This window comes from Natator depressus, chromosome 10, assembly GCF_965152275.1.
Source record: "Natator depressus isolate rNatDep1 chromosome 10, rNatDep2.hap1, whole genome shotgun sequence".
Taxonomy (NCBI): Eukaryota; Metazoa; Chordata; order Testudines; family Cheloniidae; genus Natator; species Natator depressus.
The window spans coordinates 79,759,282-79,783,360 of record NC_134243.1 but is presented as its reverse complement, the minus strand read 5'-3'; the positions used below and the strand labels follow the sequence as shown (position 1 = coordinate 79,783,360).

General features: G+C 41.4%; 1 protein-coding gene across 2 annotated transcripts in view; it reads right to left on the bottom strand.

The window, feature by feature from the left end:
- The window catches only part of PIAS1 (protein inhibitor of activated STAT 1), an 88,717-nt gene that overhangs the window by 35,998 nt on the left and 28,640 nt on the right, over window positions 1-24,079 (bottom strand). For both annotated transcript variants that reach the window (XM_074966616.1, XM_074966617.1), the window contains exon 2: window positions 12,832-13,276. In XM_074966616.1, coding sequence (XP_074822717.1) covers window positions 12,832-13,276 — 445 coding nt within the window. The remainder of the gene's footprint in view (window positions 1-12,831; window positions 13,277-24,079) is intronic.

The window sequence follows — 24,079 nt, the reverse complement described above, 5'->3', positions numbered from 1 at the left end:
GTCAGTTTGTTGAAATCTCAAATTCATTTCTATACCCAGAGCTTTTAGCAATCAATTTTTAAAAGTTTAAAGTAAAAAACCCTAAATTTAACAACAAAGAAAACAACTTTTAGAACAAATGCCTAAATGCATACGATACTGACAGACGGGAAAGACTAAGAGCTACAATTAACTTGTGTAAACATTATACATTTTAGAACTGTCCATAACATATTTTATATACAGAAGAAAGCAATGGAAATTCCATGCAACTGGATAAACAGTTATTTACACTATCTTTTTAAAGCATGCATTACAGTACTTCTGAGTAATGAATACAACCTCTGCAGACTTCCCCACAGTCAAGAAAGAACGTCACCATTGATACTTGTTACCCCATCCTCCTCTCCTCACTCCCCAACAGTCCATTTGTTTGTTTCTTCCACCGGCTAGATCTGGTCTTTTACACGGTACGCTTGTTTGCAGCAGGTGCTGTAAGTTACTATACTTTTGTACTATGCTAGTGCAAAGGGGCCTCAACTTGACTGACGTCCCTTGGCACTACCACTAAATAACTATGAAACAACCTAGGCTCTTCACTGAACACCCTTTCTAAGAGGCCAACTAAGGCAGGGATCCCTTAAACTTTATCCAAAGTTTTCAAACCTGGATGCCTAAAGTTAGATTCCCAAACTTATATTTAGGCATCTAAACATGAGCAGCTTGGTTTTTCCAGAAGTGATGAGCATTCACAAATCCCACTGAAATTAGTGGGATCTGCAGATGTTCAGCATCTTTGAGGGGGAAAAAATCAAGCCACTTGATTTATTTAGGCACTTAAATCTGGATTTGGGGGCCCAACTTTAGCCATTTAGGCTTGAAATTTTTGGTCTCTATCCCCTACAGCACTGATAGCAGCTGAGTAATCCTTAGGGGTATTAAATAACTACCTTTATCAAGGAGCCTTTACAGGAATATCACAATGCTGGTTAAAGGAGCCTCATGAAGTGAAGTATATTTTCAGCCTATACTGAGATGAAAGTGGCTGAAATTCTATAACAAGCAAGAGAGTTTGGGGCAGCCAAAAGGCTCCATTTTGCTTGGGAATCTGCCTCTTAAGACATGCAAACAAAGCCCTAAGATTAGGTAATTCAGGGTAATACCAAACCCTATAATGACAACCACCAAATCTTTGTGTCATGTTTGTTTTCTCGAGCATTTTGATTTGGTTTTTTTTAAGCTATGGTGAGGCAAGAGAAGCACTGACTGAGAAATTCCAGATTAAGGTTCCTTCTAATGCCAATAGCCCTTCTGATACCTACGAAAGAAAATTTTTCTGTTGGGTTTGGAGGTCAACAAGGTCCCAGAGCATTTGCCAGCTCAGCATCCTCTCTTACAGACAGATGTGTGTACAACCTAAACGGAATAGACACACACACACACACACACAATTTGGCAAAGCACTTCTGCGCATGCTGTACTTTGACAATGGGACTACTCATATGCTTTGACAGGCTTTGAGTTAACCATGTGCTTAAGTGCTTGTTAAACTGGGGCCATAGTTCCTTCTGGCACAAGCTTTCACTCTTAAATATAAAAATTCCACTCTGATCTTAGACAGGCAACATCTAACAATCAACCACTGCAGGACCCATTCAGAGGGAGCAGCAGATATGCCTTTGAAGACATGTATACTCCATACTGAAGTATCTTGTAAGACGCAAGACTTCAGTTCTGAAGATTGCTCAATCTCTCTGCCTTGCTATCTGCTACATTGTAAATTGAAAAACTAAATTCCATCTCCTGCAGCTGAAAAGCTAACAGGTTGGTTAGAAACTACACTAGACTTGAAAATATGGAGACCCTAGACTACAGAATGATTGATTTCTTGTATTTAAGGGATACCAAGTGCAAATAAGAAGCTGAAACAAAAAATTACAATAAATTAATGTATTGTGTTTCTAGTTTAGTCAAACCACAAGAAAGAAAAATTAGCAGTTCACTCTTGCATTACTAAAAGAGTTGCAAAACCGGAAATCAGAAAGCTCACAGCGGAGCTGAAAGAACTTGGTGTTTTGTTGAACTTCCTCCCACAAAGCACATCAACATATGTGCCTTTTCTTTCTCACTTGTTAAAAGAGATAGTAAAAGCTTTACTTCCCTAATAAGCCTCACCCTGGTTATGCATAGCAATGGGTCTGCCTACCAATATATGAAAGGCAAAAATCGTTACTAAGTCAAGTATTTGCAGCTTCAAAATTAGATTTCTAAGTGTACAAATTAGATTGTCTAGTGAATAGTCTTGACTGCAGTCAATCTTACCAAAAGAACTTCAATGAAGTGGGTTTTAGCCCACGAAAGCTTATGCCCAAATACATGTGTTAGTCTCTAAGGTGCCACAAATACTCCTCGCTTTTTTTGCTGATACAGACTAACATGGTTACCACTCTGAAACCTGTTCATTATGACTGTAGTTCAGTGGTATGATCTACTCTCATTGAATGCCCAAGGGTCAGCTGAATTCTTAACACATGACTAACCACTCCCTTTAATGGCTACTTTTTAGGTAAATGTAAATAAAAGATGTGCCACTCTCCTAACTGCTTTCAGAAAGCTGACATGAGAGGTGCAGGATTTCAAGAAAAGAACTGGGTCTGACTGAGACCCAGGGCATCCAGCAGAAGTTGTTTCCACTTGCTGGAGACAGGAATCATTGGAGCCTGGCAGCCAAGAAACACCATGTGTAGGACTGCCAACTCTGACCGAAGTTATTCCAGGAGATTTCCCCCCCAATGTGAATGTCATTTTCTTAAAATATCCTATTAAAATCTCCTGGATTGCTTTCCATAGTCACCGGGAGATTGATGCCGATTCCAGGAGACTCCAGGCCAAACCTGGAGGATTGGCAACCCTATTTACACAGGTACAGGGACATCACTAAAAGCTCTGTTCTTCTGTCTTCCCCTGCTGTAAAGCTATGACAGGTAGACAAAATCATAGCCTTCCAGCAGGGGAAGACATTCAAAATCAAAATTTACATGGCTTATATCTATATATCTTTTAGATCAGGATACAGTAAATGCCAGTTCATAGCGGACCGTAATTATTAGCTATATGATAGGTAACCCATTTTATTTAGCAAGGTTCTAGAAGAGTAAAACCTCCCACAGTACTTGTTATCTTTTAATGTAAAAAGCAAGTTCAAAAATTCGCAGTTACAAACACACAAAAATACCATCTTCTTGTTGCAAAAACTTCATGTAGGTATTTCTAATGCGGTCTTCACCATGGTATCTGAGCACCAACAAAGTTATGGAAAATCAATTATCTCACTGCTAAACACCAGAAAGAGCTAGTTTATAAGTCTTAGCATAGGGAATATGGAGTATATTCGAAATGTAACATAAAAACAGGCAATTAGAATCCCAGAAACCGCCTTTCAAATAGTATAGACACACACAATCACTCTAGAGAGAAATATCTAGCAAAAAGAACAGGAGTACTTGTGGCACATTGGAGACTAACAAATTTATTGGAGCATAAGCTTTTGTGGGCTACGGCCCACTTCATTGGATGCATAGAATGGAACATTAGTAAGATAGATAGATATACATACACATACACACACACACACACACACACACAGAAGGTGGAAGTTGCCAGACAAAAGAAATATCTAGATCGCTCATAGTTCAAATACTTTAAATACTCTAACATAATTGCAAAAAGGCTAACTATTGTTCCCATTATAACTTGTTGCTGAGTGAATTCAAATTTGGTTATCCTGATTTGAGGGCACTCAGTACTTGAATGATCAGGCCCAAAGTATGTACACTGAAATGTACACTCTTTAACCTTGGGGTAAAACAAAAGGTGTATATTTACTCATTTGATAGCTTTTTGGGGAGTTATACTGGGGAAAATCGTGCTTCTACTCAAGTCAATAATTCCTACGAACTTCAATAGGGTCAGGATTTTACCCCCATAGTTTTATCAATGGCTTATCTCTCTCTCTCACACACACACACACACACTCTTACTTTAAACTTTTCAGAATACAGGCCTACACCCCTGAGCACCAGAACTATTGCAACACCGACAGATCCCAGTTGTCAGCAGGTGGGATCGAACCTGGGACCTCTGGAGCTTAGTGCATGAGCCTCTACTGCATGAACCAAAACGCAGCACAAACATGGCTGCATTTGTTGACTTATCAAGAACATTCTAGTGAGATATAATTTTTGTTTTTTAGTCTTCAGTTGTTCTTGCATTTTTATTCTCCACTTCTAATCCTGATCTTGAATGGTGTAGATTTTATTAAACAAGCTCATTTTGAGGTTTTGAGCCCTTAAGAAGTCTCCAAACTACTAAACTTGAAGAGTGAATATATTTTAAAGATTGATGAGGATTAGGTCAATCCTAGTGTACCAGAAATCAGCTTACATTTAAATTTAAGGTCTAATTATAAAAACCCTGAAAAATCACGTTTAATGCAACCATCACATTCTACAGTAAGACCTGTGATCATCAGTTCAAATTTGAATACATTTCTTTAATTCAGAACTAATTAAATAAAGTTCAGTCAACTACGTAGCCGTGCTATATGCAGGGAGATCTCCAGCAGGCAAATTTGAACCACTACTACTAACATACTGCTTCAGCATTCGTCCCTTCATGTTACAGTTCGATTTTGACAGCTCATTATATACTAAAATCACTCCCACAAAAACCTAAGTTTTTTTTTAAAATTAAGTAAAATCGCTTAAAATTTAGCTTTTACAGCACAAACTACAGCTATTTTGCACACTAACAGCATATAGCTGATGCACTATTTGCCTAATGTGTTTGATAAGGGTTTGACATTTGCAGTTGACATCACATCAACTTCTCCATTTTCTCAGTTTCATGCGTGTCAGTTTTATGCTGCTAAGCAAAAATTAGTTGGTCACATGCACATATTTTCTGATTTTTAGATCTACCAAACCAATTGTGAAAGTGGGATGACCACCAATTACCTGCCTATCTGCATAAAAAGTGTTTTATTCCGAGGCCTTTCTACGGTATTCATTATAGTAACAAACTAAAATTTTGCAAGATTTGTGCGCGCGTGCGCACACACACACACACACACGACTAGTCTGACAGACACTCACTTTTCCGTGTTACTAACCTTTCCTAACTGTGTTCTCAATTTAGTGACAGAATCTGTACAGGCTTTGTATGCTTCTTTCACATGACCGGATAGGATTCCTTTTGAAGCCAGAAAGCCGGTGTTACAGTTTTCAAATATATTCAGGTATTTTAGAGTTATTCTGACAGACCAAAACCAGGCTACGAGCCTAACAATTCCCACACAGTTAGGTGTGCCAATATAGCACAAAAAGTGTTCACTCTTTAAACGTTAATATTTTTACAGAAAATCTAGAAAGGGACATGTTTTCCTAGTGTGAAAGCGTTCTGTAGCTAAAGCAATACCCCTTCGGTATTTTCTGAGAGGGAAAAGATACCCACCCCCCACAAGCCTGGAACAATTTTAGAAAAGCTCTATAGGTGGTTCAGACTATATTTTCACTAAATCAGAACATAATGTACGCGTTTAATTCTGCTGGGTGAATCATTGCCAATTCGCTTAGACAAGATAATTTTCAGCAAGGTAAAGATGTTATACCCAGAAGTCAAGGCAAGTCACGATTGTTTGCATCATCAGTGAACTGTAGGTTCAGTCCAGAATGTTTTAGTAAGATACCCTAGAGATACCCAAAACAACTCAAAGAAGATTCTTCACTAAGGGACTGTGACAGAACATACCCGTGTTCACACCCTACACACACTTTGAATAATGTTTGTACAAGTTATGCCTTGCAAGGTACCATTTAAAAACTCAACTTGCTTATTAATACTACCATAACAAAATACACATAGCAATATTGTACGCCAAGTTATGAATATAAGCTGAAAGGATGACTCAAGTATGCTTCCAAGATAAGTCTAGGGAGTGGTTAACCAGTTCCTCAGAGACAAAGGGAAAGCAACTAAGCTGATGGACCATTACCTGCTAAGTGGCCATTCTTTGGCAAGGAAGGGGGCAGGGACAAAAATCTGCATCTGAGCAAAGAAACAGCATGAAGTTTCCTTTCTTCACCAGGCTGCCTGTGACCTTGCTCCCAGCTGTAAATGCTTCTCAAAGAGGGACAGGACTATAAAAAGAAGGGGCAGACACCCCAAAACACTCCCCACTCATCACATTCTCTGCACCAGAGAGGACAAAAGGAAACAGCCACTGGGCTTTGGGGTAGGGGTCCTGACCTGAAGAGTTTTGTCAGTAATCTTACTGGAAGTATGTGGTGAGAATTGCTTGAATCTAATATAATTTAAGTTGGACACTAGTAAGGAATTTATATTTTTCTTGTATGCCTCATTACTTAAAATCTCTCTTTGTTACAGTTAATAAACTTAATTAATTGTTTTCACTAATCCAGTGCACAACCGTAAGTGTTCAGGTAACTCCACTTGGGGTAATAAGCAGTGTGTAGATTATTCCCCTAAAGAATAACAGATTTAATATATTTGTACTGTCCAGGAGAGGGCTGGCAGTACAGGACATACATTTCTAGGGGAAAATCTGGGATTGGGAGCGTTGGAGTCACCCTGTGCTAATCTTTCTGGCTGGTAAGAGCAGAGATGTGGCTGGCTGGCTGCAGCACATGCAGAACAGACATAGCAGGGAGAGACTTACATGCTGGAGGCTGTCAGCAGTCCAGGTTGGTGGCTACAGCAGCAAGGCATTGTAAAGGTCACCCCATGTTACAGGACAGGTGTGACATAGCCCCCACTAGTCTAGATTATGCCACGGTATGTCACAAGGACATACAGGTGAGTCGCATCATACGCGCATTTAACTTACGCAAATTCAACTATACGCGCTCGGCAAAAAAACAAGATACCTGTAAATAACGCGGGTGATTCCGCCCACCATTCCACTCAATGAGCGTATGGCCCGGAGTGCGGGTGAGATGGGAGACGTGAATCTGCTGTTCCCTCAGTTGGTCTCAGTTCTGGCGTGCCTCTCATAGCGTGAGCATCTCGCTGTGCTGAGTGTGATTCTAGTGTTTAAAGATACTGTACGTATTTTTTCTACAACATGGCCCCTAAACGCAAGCCAACTACTTCATCTGGTGCTCAACCGAAGAAACAGCGATCTGTTCCAACGCTGTAAGAAAAACTGGCTGTGTTGGACTTATTGAGAGATGGTATGTCGGTCTCCAAAGCGGAGCGTAAATATGGCCGCAACGAATCTAGCATCCATGCCATCAAGATTCGCGAGAGAGAAATTCGTCAAGCCGTGGCATCAAGTGCTCCAATAACTGCTGAGGTGACGAGCCAGGTGCGTGATAAAACTTTAGTGAAGACTGAAAAGGCATTAAACTTATGACTGGAAGACATGAACCGTAAACGTGTGCCGATCGATGGCAACGCATTGCGAGAAAAGACTCTTAGCCTCTACGCGCTGTTCAAACCTCCCGCCAAAGAGAGACAGCCTTCTGACGAGAAGGAATTCAAAGCCAGCCAAGGTTGGCTTAACAGTTTTAGGGACCGCTTCGACCTCAAAAACGTGCAGACTACTGGTGAAGCTGCATCTGACAACGAAGAGGCAGCAAAAGCCTGCCCCGAACAATTAAAGAAAATCATAGAAGAAAAGGGCTATCTTCCCGAACAAGTTTTTAATGCTGACAAGACTGGGCTCTTCTGGGAAAAAATGCCCAACCGCACTTATACTTCGAAATCAGAAAGACAAGCCCCTGACTTCAAAACAGCTAAAGACCGTGTGACTGTGTTGTTTTGTGGCAATGCATCTAGGCATTTAATAAAGCCGGGCTTGCTCCACAGGGCTGCAAATCCCCGTGCCCTAAAAGGCACAAACAAAAATCTCCTGCCTCTGTTCTGGCAATCAAATAAAAAGGCTTGGGTGACGGCAGCATTGTTTCTGGATTGGTTCCACAAGTGTTTCATTCCGGAGGTCAAGCGGTACCTCGAAGAGAAAGGACTTGACTTTTAAGTGTTGCTGATCGTAGACAATGCTCCTGGCCACCCTGCGGCACTCCAGTTTGCACATAACGACGTTGAAGTAGTCTCTCTCTCTCTTCCCACAATACCACCTTCATCCTCCAACCTCTTGACCAGGCATGATTCACTGTTTCAAGGCCACGTACACAAGGCTTAAATTCTCACGGATACGTAGCGCTATGGATGCTGATCCCAATCTTAATGTGATGGAGTGTTGGTAGTCCTTCAACACTGCCGACTGCATCACTTATATTAAACAGGCAATGGATGCAATCAAGCCTGAAACAGTCAATGCATGTTGGCGAAACCTATGGAAAGAATGTGTGAATGATTTTAAGGGTTTCCAGACCATTCACAAAGAAGTGAAACACATTGTTCAGGTGGCCAGGCAAGTGGGTGGTGATGGCTTCGTCGACACCCCCGAGGAAGAAATTGAAGAATTAATTGAGAGCCATAGAGAAACAGACTAACGAAGAATCAGAGGAACTGATAAAATCGTCTACAGAAGACGAAGATGACGACGACGAACAGGAAGAGCCAGCAAGTTGGAATCTTCATAAATTTGCTGAAGTGTTCCAAGCAGCAAAACACTTGAATGATTTAATTTCTGAATACGATCCCTCTATGGAACGAAGCCTCAAAATCACACGGAGTATTACGGACGATTTGAGACCATATCAAGAAATGTTTGAGTAGCTCAAGAGACAACAGCGACAGTTGCCAATCACCATGTTTTTCAAGGAAAAACAACCAGCAGCAGATGAGCCTACGCAATCAACTCCTCGAGCTGAACCAGAGCCAACCACTTTGTCTACGACTCGCTTTCCGTCACCCAAGCTCTCCATCACCTCCATCTCCTGGATCGACATCAAGCCCTGATGACCCCCTGTAATTACCCCCCCTGTAATTAAAAAGACGGTACTGTAAAATTATATTTTGCATATATACTCTATTATATACTGTAAATTACTGTATACATATTACTGAACAGGGTTGTATACACAAAACCATATACAGTATACTGTACTTTATGGGCAATTTAAGGGATTTTCTAGGGTAATTTTTACTATATGCGATTTTCGCCTTACGCGCTCACTTTAGAACCTAACCCCCGCGTAAGATGCGACTCTACTGTATAAGAATTGGGATTTATTACAGAACAATGCTTTTGAGGGTTTGGTGTAAAGCCTCATCATTAGGCTTGGCAGAATTAAGTTTGAATTTTTTTAAATAGTTTCAACAGGTAATATTTTTAAGCTTTTAATTTTTTTTTATTGATTTAAATTTTCAGTTATGAAAAATTATTAATGGGAGGTCAGACAATTATTTAATGTCAGGAGACATTGAGATTCAAAGTCAAAGCTTTACATACAAATTGCCCTCATCACATGTCAAAATATAGAAAGTAAATATCCTTAAATCATCAAATCATCCCCTTTTTGCTATTCATTCACTAGTCCATTTGTAACAAGCCTAATTCAAAAATTTTTAAATGACTGGATTTTGACTCAAGTTATCAAGCAGCATTTTTCTTTCTTTGCCTATCTGTGACTTTGATGATCATTGATAGAAATATATGTTTGGTTGCTTTGTGTATGTGCAGTGAAATTGATGTTTACTGACATTCACCAATAAAAATCTAGTCCTTCCAAGCCTACTCATGATCAATATTCATTGCTAGAACACATTTAATTAGAGATTATACTAATCATCTTAAATCAGGTGCATCGTCCAATGCAGATGCTTTCTTGACTTTGCAACATCTAACATTGCTAAAAATCAACCGTGTCCCATATACTGCTGAGCTGGGACCAGACATCTCCTGTTCTCATAAAAAAAACAAAAAACAAAAAACCACAAGCTTAGAGGCAGCTCTCTTGGGGCCAGAAGGCATGTTGTAAATCCCTTCAAGTCTCAATGCTACAGACAATATAAGCATAATCTTTTTTATTAACTGCAGGGCTGTGGAAAAGCTAAACAAGAGTTGTGCACTGGAAATGCTCTGAAGGAAAAATGAGAGAATCTGCAATTGAACAGAGCAATGGCAGGGAATGATAATTCCACTACTCTGTACTGTGGAGTCTGCTATTCTGAGTTCTCAGAAAGAGCACACCTAGTGTAAACACTAGCCCTGTAGATTTGAGGTTTACAAGTCCAATGTCACTTTGTGAATATACTGTCCCTGCACTGGTCCAGCTCACTACTGCAAACTACGTGGTATATTACAAGTCCAGAGAAGATAAACAGTTGATTGAATAGCTACTGTATAGCCCTCTAACATTGGCTGTCTGTCACAGAGAACAATGCACCAGGATTCAGAGTAGCAGCCATGTTAGTCTGTATCCGCAAAAAGAAAAGGAGTACTTGTGGCACCTTAGAGACTAACCAATTTATTTGAGCATAAGCTTTCGTGAGCTACAGCTCACTTCATCGGATGCATACTGTGTCATGAAAGCTTTATGCTCAAATAAATTGGTTAGTCTCTAAGGTGCCACAAGTACTCCTTTTCCTTTTGCAAATACAGACTAACATGGCTGTTACTCTGAAACCTGTCTAAACGGAATGTCTTCAATTGTGGGTGAAGTAATCAGCATTCCAGTTTCCAATCAATGATGCCCATCTTACAGGCATAAGAACTTTTATTAACACTAATGTTTAAAATCAAGTTTACACAAGTTAAGAATGAAGGTACTGTACATCTGGGGTTAGGCTTGAGTTATGAGAGATTCCAAGTATCGGTTACCAGGTTCACAAGATACATTCATAGCACATAACCAGCATAGACCCAAATTGGGGTGCGGGAGTTTTTAAAGCATCAGTGAATAAGTGATCTCAGGTATGCCACCCACAGAACGTATTTAGAGTCCAAGTCAGTATTGGTGTCGCGAATAGGTACATGGGTGGGGTGCGTCCCTTGATGCTTCAGGGAAGGAAGTGGGTTATTTCTGTGACCGGCAGTCTTGTTTACTCTATATTAGAAGATATTTTAACAGTCTGGAGCTACACTCTGAGGAAACAAGTGACAAGAGACTTACATCTATTGCCTTCTTTTGTTCTTGACAACAGAAAAAATGGCTGGTAAATTCCATTTGCCTACCTGGTAATCACATTAATTAGTGAACTGGCTACCTACAATATTTGAGTACAAAGGGTATAACTCTATTTTGGGTATGACAAACAAAAGATCTGTGCCTTTTCGAGAATTTATGTAACCGAGTAACTACTCTGAAAAGGATTAAGTGAAACCTAAATAAATTAGGGTGCACAGAACTCAAGGAAAGTCTTTGACCAGTACCAGAGACTGACAACAGGTTCCATTTGTGAGAAGCGGGGAGCTAGTCATTCTGAATCCCAATTAAAGTCTCCGGGCTGGTCTCATCGTGGGAAGTGCGGGGATGAAATCAAAAAATTCCTATTCACCTATAAAAGGTCCAAGGAATAAAAGAAACCAAAAGATAACAGTGCAGGCTGTATTTCAAACAGGAGAAATCACAAGGGCCTGGAAGGTGCATCAGCCATTTGAAGACAAAGCAAGTGGTCTGGAAGACTAACACACTTTGAGGGGGGAGGAAGGACTTCCTTGCAACAATGAAGGGGATACCTGAATATTTGGTGCAAACATCCATCAAAATAACTGAAGACATAAACTAAAACTACCATGTACCCAACAACATAAAACAAACATTTTATTTTATTAAAGTAGAGAAATTAATACACAGCCTTTTTCTATACTGTAGTTAGTGGCACGGTGATTGTCAAGGAAGCAGGTCCTCAATTGTATTTACATTTAGAAATACCTATTTGTAAACCAATTACTTAAAGTCTTTTCAAAGTTTTAAAGCGTTGGTTTTTTTAAGCTGAATCAAGTGTTTACATCTGCCAATTGCTAAACCAGTGGGTTTTTCCTCACTGACATAAAAAAGCATTAGTGTGCGTTCTTCTTCTATTTGTGGCTTTTTTTCAAAATGCCCCCATACCGCCTGTAGTCAGTTCTGCTAAAGACTAGACAATTGCTATTTACCCTGCACTATAAGAAGAAACCAAAAGGACTGGTTCTGACATGCATGCCAGGAGTCCTACTGAAATCAATGGGACCACGTAAGCACTTAAAGTTAAAAAAGTGCTTTGCTGAACCAGGGACCAGAACAGGAACACAAATTGCTATGTGCTGCTCTGTAAGACTCCAAATTATCCTAGTCAGCTACACAAATATGTTATAGATTATAACCACAAGACATTTTAAATACAAAGTTTGCAGATCTTTCATAGTTAGTAAATTTAAGTCCAGAATGCACCATTATGATTGTTTAATCTGATTTCCTACATAACACAGACCATAGAATTTTTTATGTATTTGCTGGGCCCAAGTTTTTGTTGAACTTTCTGGTTTAAGCACCTGCTTTTAGTTGTTCAGACTTCCTTATTTTTTAAGTTCCCTTTTCGAAAGCTCCGAGCCACAGTGAGCTTGTTTTTCGCCCATTACTTCCAATGAGGACGTTGAACTTATTTATACGGGAGGCAACAGTACTTAGTGTCTTAACTACAGTTACTATTTGAACCAATCTATGGGTATTACTGAAGATGGCGTGTCTCCTCTTGTGCACTATAGAACAAGTTGTTCCAAGAGGCAACTATTTCTTGTATCTAGAAATATTGGTTCTCTAAATCATGTTTTTATTTAACATTTAAGCCAGTTTATGCGCTAGAAGCTGAAGCCCCCACCCCCCGCCGCCCCTTTATTACTGAAGAGATATTCTAAATACAGAATTAACAACATTATAGCCTTACCTAGACTAGTTGGTTTTATCAGTTCATCCAGCAAGTCATAAAAAGGTAATTTCTGAAGCTTTATGTCTGGATGGACAGGGTGGAGCGCGGCTGTTAGGTGGGGAAGTTCCAGTTCATGTTTAGGTCCCAGAAGAGAAACAGGAAGCAATGGTGACGTTGCAGGGTGGCCATCATAAGTGAGCTGTGGAATGGTAGATGGAGACAAAGTTGCTGGCATGGAAGTTGAGTGTACGCTGGGGAGAGACAAGTCTGCAGGTGTCATGATTTTCTGAGGGAACCTCCGCCTATAGAGTTCTTTAATTTTCATTTGGACAGCAGGGCTGCAGCCGGCTTTTAACAAATGCAGTGCTTTTGTGAGAAGTTCGTGTTTGCGTCCGTGCTTGTTCCTCCCCGCGTATCCCAGAAGTACTTGCAGCTCAGAAACTCTAAGGCTCATAACCATTTGCTTGAAGACAAACAAAATTCATAAATATTAGTATTACAGTTACCACCTCTGCAGTGTTAATACTTTTCTGTTAATCTTTTTTATCACAGCTTATTTAGAACCTGACATTTCTATCCCATCCTTGACTATCTAGAACACAACTTAAAATGGGATTGTGTTTATTGAGTACTAGTATCAATCTAGATGTAGACAGTCTGGAACAGCCTTTTTACTTTAAAAGGTACTGAACTTTGATTTGCTAAGTGTGATCCAAGACCATCATGGCAGGAGTGAAAATTTTAGGAGAAAGCGGACCAGCTTCAAAAAAAAGACCAGTGGGGGTAGAGGGGGGGGAAGAGAGAGGGGAGAAGATTTGAAATGGGAGATACCAGTACATTATTCGTAAGTTTAATATGTTTTCTTTCAATTGTACATTTCAGTAAATACAGTTATGGTCTAATAAGTTTGGTTCCACTAATATGACCAAAATATTAGGGAGTACTTGAAGGGCAGGACACAAGTCTTAAAACACCATTTTGAATTAGCTTATGCTACATGGAAATTTAAAGTAGTGTTTCCAACAAAAAGAAACGACAGAGCATAAATCCATTCATTTAAAAAAAAAAAAAAAGAAAGAAAGAGAGAAACCATCTCTAAAATTCAGAGCCCATTAACTGACAAGCACCAACTATCACAGCGGTCTATACCAGGGGTCTCAAACTCAAATGACCACGAGGGCCACATGAGGACTAGTACATTGGCCCGAGGGCAGCACCACTGACTCTGCCCCCCCTACGCTGCCCCACCCCCACTCCACCCCTTCCACCACTCTGCCCCTGCCCTGCCTCTTCCCACCCCTTCCCTGAAATCCCCACCCCAACTCTGCCCCTTTCCTGCCCCCAGGGGGTGCAGGAGGGGTGCAGGGTGCAGCAGGGGGCTCAGGGCAGAGGGTCGGGGTGCAGGGTGAGTCAGGGGGTCGGGGTGCAGGAGGGGTGTGGGGTGCAGGGTGCAGGAGGGGGCTCAGGGCAGGGGGTTCGGCTGCAGGAGGGGTTCAGGGGCGGGGGCTGGCCTGGCACACACCGGGGGCAAGGCAGGCTCCCAGTGCACGCCAGGCCGGAGCCACTCTAGGTAAATGCTGGGGGGGGGCCCCCCCGCGGGGAGCTGGTGGGCCACAGGAAATAGCCCCACAGGCTGCGTGTTTGAGACCCCTGTTCTATACAAATAAAATAACTTCAGCATAAAGTTTGCAGTGTATTCAATACAGGTATTTGGAAGGATATTTTGTTATCCACCATCTTACTTGACTCCTAGTTTTAGGGCTGTACACTGCTGCCTATCACCATAATACCTGAGCACAGTCAAAATATGTCAGTCAGAAGAAGAAACTACTAAAGTAGTCAGTTTTCAGAGTAGCAGCCGTGTTAGTCTGTATTCACAAAAAGAAAAGGAGGACTTGTGGCACCTTAGAGACTAACAAATTTATTTGAGCATAAGCTTTCATGAGCTACAGCTTATGCTCAAATAAATTTGTTAGTCTCTAAGGTGCCACAAGTACTCCTTTTCTTTTTGTAAAGTAGTCATTGTATTTCTTTTAACCATGAGTTTCTTTTGTCATCACTGTTTTTCACCCCCTTTCTCCACTTCTGCTAGTCAATTTTCAACCCCGCATATCAGTCCTACCTCTCCCCCACATCCCTACTAAAAAGACAGAGAACTTGAGCGAAGGCAAAATAAGAAGCTGCTAGCTACGGTGGCTAAGGTAGCTGCAATCAAGGACTAGTATACTCCAAACTTGAAAAATCTTACAACATTTCATCAAGGTAACTTCAAATACTATGTTTTTTAAAATGCATTCTGTTTAAGCTGTTTACCTTAAGTGGCTCCTCTAAACAGGAATGAATAATAAAATGTTAACTTTAAAAAATAATATACAAGTACATGTGTTTATGCTCTAGACCATTTAAGTGTTCTGAAGGACATATCACCTTGGTTTGCCTCAAGATCCATTTTCTCTTACCCATTTATATCAAAAGCATTACCTAGTGCTGACTTAGTTTTTGAGGTGGGAGTTTTTACATGCAAAGGAAACCTCCCGTGAGGTGGATAAAAAGACAGCCACGAGAGCCAAATCATTTGACAATGTTTAAGTTTGATGATACTGTCATTTTAAAAAGGCACAACAGAACTTAGATCAAGTGGCAAAGAGGAACTAGAGTGTGCATTTGAGGCAAAGGGAGGGGGGAGGGAAATAGCCACAGGTTTCAAAAATACTTAGAGGGGGTTTTATTTCATTTGGCATCGATAGGACCCTACCAAATTCACAGCTGTGAAAAACAAGTCATGGACCATGAAATCTGACCTCCCCTGTGAAATCTGGCTATTGTAGGGGAGGGGCAGGGCTCAGGGGGCCCCAGCTGGGAGCTCCTACCATGGGCCGGGCTCCAGCTGCTAGTCCGAACCCAGGGTGAGGAGGGACAGGACTTCCTTTTCCCCTGCAGGGGCCGCTCTCAATTCTGTGTCAGACCCACCTCTGGGAACCTCCCGCATCTGCAGGAAGCTCCAAGGCCAAAACTGTCAGCCCCTGACCTGGGCAGAGAGGCTGCGGTGAAAACCCATCCCCCCATACCCTGCAACCCTCATTTTTGCTCTGCTGCTGGCACTGGCATTGACTTTAGAGCTTGGCATCTGGCCAGCAGCCACTGCTCTCTGGCTGCCCACCTCTGAAGGCAGCACCCCTGCCAGCAGCAGGCAGAAGTAAGGGTGGCAATCCCACAACTCTTCTACAATAGCCTTACAACCCCCCACCCCCACAACTCCCTTTTGGGTGAGGTTACAACCTAAGTTCCCTCTAAACTGCGTGGTTGCCTATTAAACCCCAGGCACGGGTCCAGGGCTGTGGCCGGGGGAGAGGCGCCCCTACCCGCTGGCCCCAGCGCAGACCTGCCCCAGACTTGCCGTGGCAGGTGGAGAGGAGCCCTTCCCCCAGCCCAGCCGGAGCTGCCAGAGAGAGGAGCTCCTCCCTTGGCCCAGCCCAGCCCCACCAGAGCTGCCCTGGCTGGGGAGAGGCACCTCTCCCCAGGCCCCAAGCTGCTACGGCAAGAGAGGGCTGGGGGGAATCCTCTCTCCTGACCGCAGCCCTGGGGCAGCCTGCACCCCAAACCCCTCATTCCCACCCCAGAGCCCACCCCATGTCCCGCACCCTAACCCTCTGCCCCAGCCTGGAGCTCCCTCCCATACTCCGAACCCCTCGCCCCACCCACCACTATATGAATTTTGTTACAAAATTCATTCCACACATGGATGTAAAAAAATTAGAGGGAACAATGGTTACAACACCATGAAATTTCATATGTAAACATCTGAAGCTGTGAAATTGACTATTTTTAAAACCCTATGACCATGAAATAGACCAAAATGAACCATGAATTTAGTAGGGCCCTAGGCATTGACCATCACTGTTAGCTGAATTACTATGAAATTTTCAGATGCCATTTCCAGTCTAAAATTAGCAATTCACTTCTATTTTCCTTTTCATACACTCAAAACATTATATATAGGCTTTATCCTTTCCATATATGATTGGTCCCTTTAGTCTTGCATAGTCTCTCCTGTTTCCCAAGATGGCCAGCTAAATGAAACCAATGACAAGTGTAGATTGCTTCACTTCTCTTAGGGAACTGAGAGGACTTTTGTGTAATGAAACTGAGAATCCGCTGTGCATACAGTACTTCCCTACAACCCCAACAGAAACAAAGTCCTGAACAAGGCTCTGGTCAGTTTCTCTTTGGAAGCTCTGCCAATGACTGGGGAAGAGTTCTATTCAGAATAGCAACAGACCAATGAGACACCATTCTGAAGGATTTTCCTGCAGGGGAATTTTGGATATGCAAGGGGTCATGGGAAATTAAAAGCCCACAGTCCCAAAATGACCACCTGTTTTTTCTTGTATGGAATTTTCTAAAACCCTACCTTTATTATTCGGTATTTCTAATGTCAATTTACAACGATAAATTTCAAGATAATATTCATTGGGTTTGAGGAGTAATTAGGATAGGCTGGGGCCTAAAATAATGGCAATATTTTGTAGTCAAGTAGTATCAGGCTTCTGAGTTTCCACAACCATGGAAACTGCTGTGGAGTCCACTCCTTACCACCATTTGCTGCCTTAGTGTAATGAGAAATCTAAGGTTCCATTTAAAAAGAGATGTTGTCACTTGCAGGTAGGAAGGTAACTTGAGATGCAAAAGGAGTATAAAATGATGCTCTGATGTATTCCGGAACTCTTCAAACCACCAAAACCATAGTTCTGATATGTATACTGCCTCACTCACTTAATGAATTAACTCTGAAACCTAAAATATGGCAAGATTATAGAGAGCTCTCACTACTTGTTGTTTTAGCAGAAACATGCTTATCCCACAAACCCAACCAATCTTCCCCATCTCCCTAGATGTCAAGAGTCTGAAATGTTCCCTACCCAGTTGCTAAAACCTCCAGCTTCCTGCATGAAATCTTCTACAGTGTGGGTAGGTATTGTCAATATATACTAGTCTGTGGTGTACTAAAAACTGAAGGAACGTAGTATTTTTAAAAATAGCTACTGTACTGATTAAAATGAAGGTATTTAAATATGAAAATGAATTATGTAATTTAAATAAAGTTGTCACAGAATTTCTGTATTTCTGTTAACGTAAGAACGGCCATAGTGGGTCAGACCAAACGTCCATCTAGCCGAGTATCCTGTCTTCCGACAGTGGCCAGAGCCAGATGCTTCAGACAGAATGAACAGAACCGGGCAATTATCAAGTGATCCATCTCCTGTCATCCAGTCCCAGCTTCTGGCAGTCAGAGGTTTAGGGACGCCCAGACCATGGGGTTGCAACAGACAAATATGATCCAAGGACCATGCTGCAGAAATTTGGGCCAGTTTGGTGCAGAGTACACATGCTTTGGGCACAGTTGAGAAATCTATTAGTATCTTTTACATATGCAGCTACTCCATACTCCTAGCTAAAGGGTATTAGGGTATTTCTTTATATTGGTTTATTCAAGTAGAGCAGATGAGCTTTCATAAAAAGAGAGAGTGTCTTAGAACATTTCAGTCACTCACAATATACTGTTGACAACTGAGAGGGAAAGTGACATTTAAGTACATCTGAGACACTGAAATACAACATTTAAATCTTCCTTGTGTTTAAAGAGACTCATTTGTTAAGCTGAAGGGTTTAAACAACTATTATAACCATTTCTTCAGTGGCTAGAATCTCTCATAATTCTGCAGTTTTCTTGCTTTGGTAAGAATCTCCAGATTCAGTTCTTGGAAACATTGGGGAAACCCAGACTGGATAAGGAAGTTTTCCAACTAGAGAGACACCCCATGAATAGGAGTTTTCCCCTTAAAGGTTAAACACACAAAATGTGTAGTAAGTACTGATATGATGAAAGCATGATCCATAGCATAAACCAACTTCATTAGCCAAAATAAATAACATTCTTCACTGATTTCCTATCCTGAAACCCCTGTACCTGAACCTTATTTTTAAAAAGATACAGTAACTGGATTACACTGGCAACATTAAGAAGCTAAAAGCGACATTGAGTACACCTGTTTCAGGGAACCCCATCAACCTGGAACTATTTTAAAGTTGATTTTTGAAACAGACTAGATTTTAGGTATTTTCTTGCTGATTTTTGTGGTTTTATGATGTTTTCCTATTTTATTGACTTTTTATTTTTATTTTTTTAAATAAAAAAAAAAAGTGTCCTCCTTCCCTGTTGTAGCATAAGAGCTACAGGAAAAATATGGGAACTCACTAAGGCCACATCTACACTAGCATTTCATCAACATAGCTCTCAGTTAGGGGTGTGGAGAGGTTTGAGCCCTGACTGACAACTGTGCTGGCAGAATCTCCTAGTATAGATGGAGTTATACCTCCAAAACTGTGCTTTTACTGGTATAGGTTGTTTCGCTTGGGAGGTGAAATAAGCTATGCCAGAAAACCCCAGCTTTGCCAATATAAGCTACATCCACACTAGGATCCCTTTGCCAGAAAAGCATTCCTAGTGTCGATAAAGTCAAACTATAGTGAGGATACACTGATTATACACCAAGTGCTGTCAAGCATACAAAGTAAACAAATCAGAAAAAATAATTCTCTGATTTTTCCAGCCTCATCTACACTTAAATGTTTTGCTAATATGGCTATACAGGCAAAACTCCTTTAGCATAGACAAATTTTAATATAGTACATGTCATAAAGCAGAAACACAAAGGGTCTGGGACAGCTTAAGGGCTGTTCAAAGTGAATATCAGGGTAAGATGATAAACAAGCATTGTAAGGAAAGTGTCTGTTTATTTTGACTCATTAGTCATGACCTTGTAACACTAGAGGCTAGAGCTAACCTGAAAATATAAATCTGGCATTTCTTGTTTGGCTACATAACAAACAAATTATGCTCCTGTGTAATAGCGTGGAGCATTAGTCATGAAGGAGAATTATCTTACATATAAAAATCTCACCCTGGTCTTCTGGTGCTGTATCTCATGGTTCATTTTTTCACTTTAAGATACAGATGCACTGATGGCCTTGGGTGAGTCATTTAATTTCTGTATCTCAATGTGAGCGATGTGCAGACTAAAACACTTTGAAAAGAACACTCTACAAGTATTATTCAAAATTGCCCTCTTGGTTTTATGACGCTCATGGACTTGTTCCACCCCATCTCTGACATGGCTGCACACATTTATTTCCCTCCTAACAGGAAAGGATGTACTTCCATTTGTGCTGCCTCCAGCTGTCTGTCTTCCCCAATCCTTTCCAAACAAGTAACTCCTTTTAAATTAAGCCAGAGTTTTATCAAACACTGGAAGTAAAGGTTGTACAAGCACCAAAGGCAAAAAGATAACACCTAGGTGCATTTAAGGGCAGGACCAAAGGAAGGAGATTTTTGCCTAAAGCTCCCACATTGGCCCACACTTTCTCATTTCAGTATGGGAAAGACAAAGACAACCCAGGAAACAAGTATTTCTACATCCACAGTAGTTGGTCAAGTGGCATACTTAGAGAAGTCAGGAAGGACACATTAGTCTAGGATGCTGACTAAAAAGTTGTGACCCTTCTCTGGAATGTTACTGCATTGGCAGACACTTTTAAATATGTATTTGGATGGGCACCAAACCGCACATTTTGCCTAAAGCCGCACAACAACCTTTATGACATTCCACCCATTATTCTAAAAGGTCTTACTCAGTACCAAGGAAGCTGAAAACCTTATTCATCTTTTAAAGGAAGTAAATATTTTTTTAAAAAACAGAAAGGAGGGGGAAGGTAGATAAAGACTAAGGGTAGAGTGGAAGCGGGGACAGGGGGGACTATAACCTTAAAGATGAGCTAGAAGTGACAGGGAAGTAGCGGAAAAAACAGAATGAAAAAAAAATGGAAGAGGGAAAAGTTACCATCAGTAGAAGAACTTTCTCACCTAAAATCAAAGATTAAAATACCAAAGAATTTTTTAAATTGCCAGTAACAAGTGGCAATAGTTATAAAATGTCTCCAAACCAAGGACCGGGGGGGAGAGGAGGGGAAGAGAGAGAAGAAGAGTGAGAATACACATGTGTGTCCTGGGGATCTTCTTTCCCAGAGTTTTTTTTTAAAAATGTTAACTTATTCTGTCTCACCCCCTCCCCGCCGCCAACAAAAGCCTCTCCAAAAACTATAAATCATAGTCGCTGCAGAATTTCTATTGAGTTTCCAACAGGAAATACACAGTTAATAACAGAAAATTATCAGAGCTAACAGCCCTGGTGCTGATGCCAAGGAAATGCAAAGTTTTTCTTTTAAAATATATAACTGATGGAAGTCAGACAAAGTCCCAACGGCACATAAATGGATTTTACGAGTCTCAGAATATGCCACTAATAAGAACTAGAAGCTGAGAAACAAGACATCAGAAATGTGGGATATCTGTATAGACACAAAGTTAAAGACTTTCATTGTATTACTACCTGATCCTGCAAACACTTATGCACATATATAATTTTACTCACTCGGGTAGCTCCACTGACTTACCTGGGACTACTCACATGCTTAAATGTTTGGAGAACCTAAGCCTGATTTATAAAAGTCCAAGTTATGCTAGCTGTAAGCAGGAACCTCGGACGTTATCAGTATGTTTATTTAAATAATTAATGAGTTACAAAAACAAAAATAAAAAAGGAAAGCTGACTAATGACCACACTTTGCTCTACTCTGCGCACAGTGTAAGGCACGGGCCAGTCTACACTAAGATTTTGTACGGGCTTCTATCAGAGAGGTATTGAGGGTATGTCTACACCACAGTCCTTACTGTTGCTGAAGTATAAGCACTTGCTTCAGCAATGGAAGGGGTTTTTCTGTCTATAGAAGACTGACCTCCTTGAGAGGCAGTAGATGGATTATAGGAAGAATTCTTCCATCGCCCTACCGACATCTACACCAGGGCTCGGGTCGGCTTAACTATGTCTCACAGCGGTGTACATTTTTCACACTCCTGTAGCTAGATCAATCTTTAAGTTTTAGATATAGACGAGGCCTGAATAGATAAGGAGAACTGGCAGCAGGTATTGTTTAGGTGAGCCTTAAGGATTCAGACACATTTAGTGTTAGCAGAGTTCTACAATTGTTTCCCAGACAAATACAGACAGACATTTTTTCTTCTTCTGTGATTCAAGCTATAAACTACTACTCTAAGAAGTTTATAGCATGGTTCTAAAATATGGTTCTAAATGAGGTCCTCAAAAAATTAATCCTTGTTCACAATGAAAACCATACTGAAGGATTAAATCATAGTACAGAAAGGGTCTCCATTAATCTCACTGTACCTACAGCATCCAGCAGCATTAACACATTGTTTCACTGCCAGATAGCTCTTTGACACTAGAAACAAGGGTCTCTCTGGATGTTCTGGTAAAATCTTACGATTGCTGATGAGGCGGCTTTGTGACGTTCCTCTCTGGTGTTATCTGGACCGGTGATCTGCTAGGCCACTCCAATCCTTGACTCTGGGAGCTAGCCTTACGCTGCTCTTCTGCGAGAACCCCCACCCCTGGGCTGTTCATGCACAGCCTCTGGCACGTAAGCTGCTCCCAGCTACTTGCAACCGAATGACACTAACCAATATCTCCAGTCCCAAACACAATCCTGGGAACCTCCGTCTTGCAGGGTCCAGTTATGCCCGCTGGATGCTGCAGGCTTATATGAATTTGTCAGTTTAACAAAGAAATTGATATGTATCAAGCTTGTTATCCCACGGGGAGCCTCTAACACACTTCAAACCAAACACACTGCTTCAGGAGGAATAAACAAACAAATTTATTAACTATAAAGATTGACTTATAATCACTTAAAATCTAAGCACAACAGGTCAGATTTGGTCAAATGAAATAAAAGCAAAATGCATTCTAAGCTGATCTTAACACTTTCAATGCCCTTACAAACTTAGATGCTTCTCACCATAGGCTGGCTGGTTGCCCTTCAGCCAGGCTCTCCCCTTTGATCAGGGCTTCAGTCATTTGGTGGTGATGTCTGTAGATGGAGGTGGAAGAGAGAGGAAGAGTATGGCAAATGTCTCTTCCTTTTATCATAGCCTTTCCTCCCTCTTGGCTTTGTCCCCACCCCTTCATAATCAGGTTAGCATTACTGAGTCTCTCCAAGCAAGATTGAGCAATTCCCCTGGTGTGGCCTCATGCAGGTGAGTCATTGCATTGTAGCTCCCTTGCTAGACAATGGCTGTTGATGGATTGTTTGACATCCTGCCCAGGCATTGGTTACTTTCCTTGCTGTTGCCTCTGGGGAGCTAATATCTGGCTGATTCCCCCAATTTACAGCATATTTTAGTGACCACCATACAACACAATTCTCAGAACTTCACATGCATTAATGATATACATATATGGATAGAGAAATGACTTTCAGCAGATCATAACCTTTCCCCTGATACCTTACAAGGCATGCTTTATATGTAAGATCACAATTATATGAAAATGAGGAAGGAGGCACGCTCCGCCAAGGTATAGAACTACTCTAAGAAGTTTATAGCATGGTTCTAAAATATGGTTCTAAATGAGGTCCTCAAAAATTAATTCTTGCTCACAATGAAAACCATACTAAAGGATTAAATGATGCTACAGAAAGGGTCTCCATTACTCTCAATATACCAGAGGTGGCCAACCTGTGGCTCCAGAGCCACATGCAGCTCTTCAGAAGTTAATATGCGGCTCCTTGTAGAGGCAGACTGACTGACTCTGGGGCTGGAGCTACAGGCACCACTTTCCATTGTGCCGGGGGATGCTCACTGCTCAACCCCTGGCTCTGCCACAGGCCCTGCCCTCACTCCACCCCTTCCCATGCCCTCCCCGAGCCTGCCATGCCCTCGCTCCTCCTCCCCAGAGCCTCCTGCATGCCACAAAACAGCTGATTGGGAGGTGCTGGGAGGGAGGGAGAAGCACTGACTGGCAGGGCTGTCGGTAGGTGGGAGGAGCTGGGAGCAGGGTGGGGAGCTGATAGGGGGCTGCTGACATATTATTGTGGCTCTTTGGGAATGTACATTGATAAATTCTGGCTCCTTTTCAGGCTCAGGTTGGCAACCCCTGCACTATACCTACAGCATCCAGCAGTATTAATACATTGTTTTCCTGCCAGATAGCTCTTTGACACTAGGAACAAGAGTCTCTCTGGATATTGTGGTAAAATCTTACAATTGCTGGTGATGAGGCTTTACATCATGTATGGCTAAGATTTGTTCATCCCTTCAGGAATTTTACAAACTAAACAACTGGAATTCCAG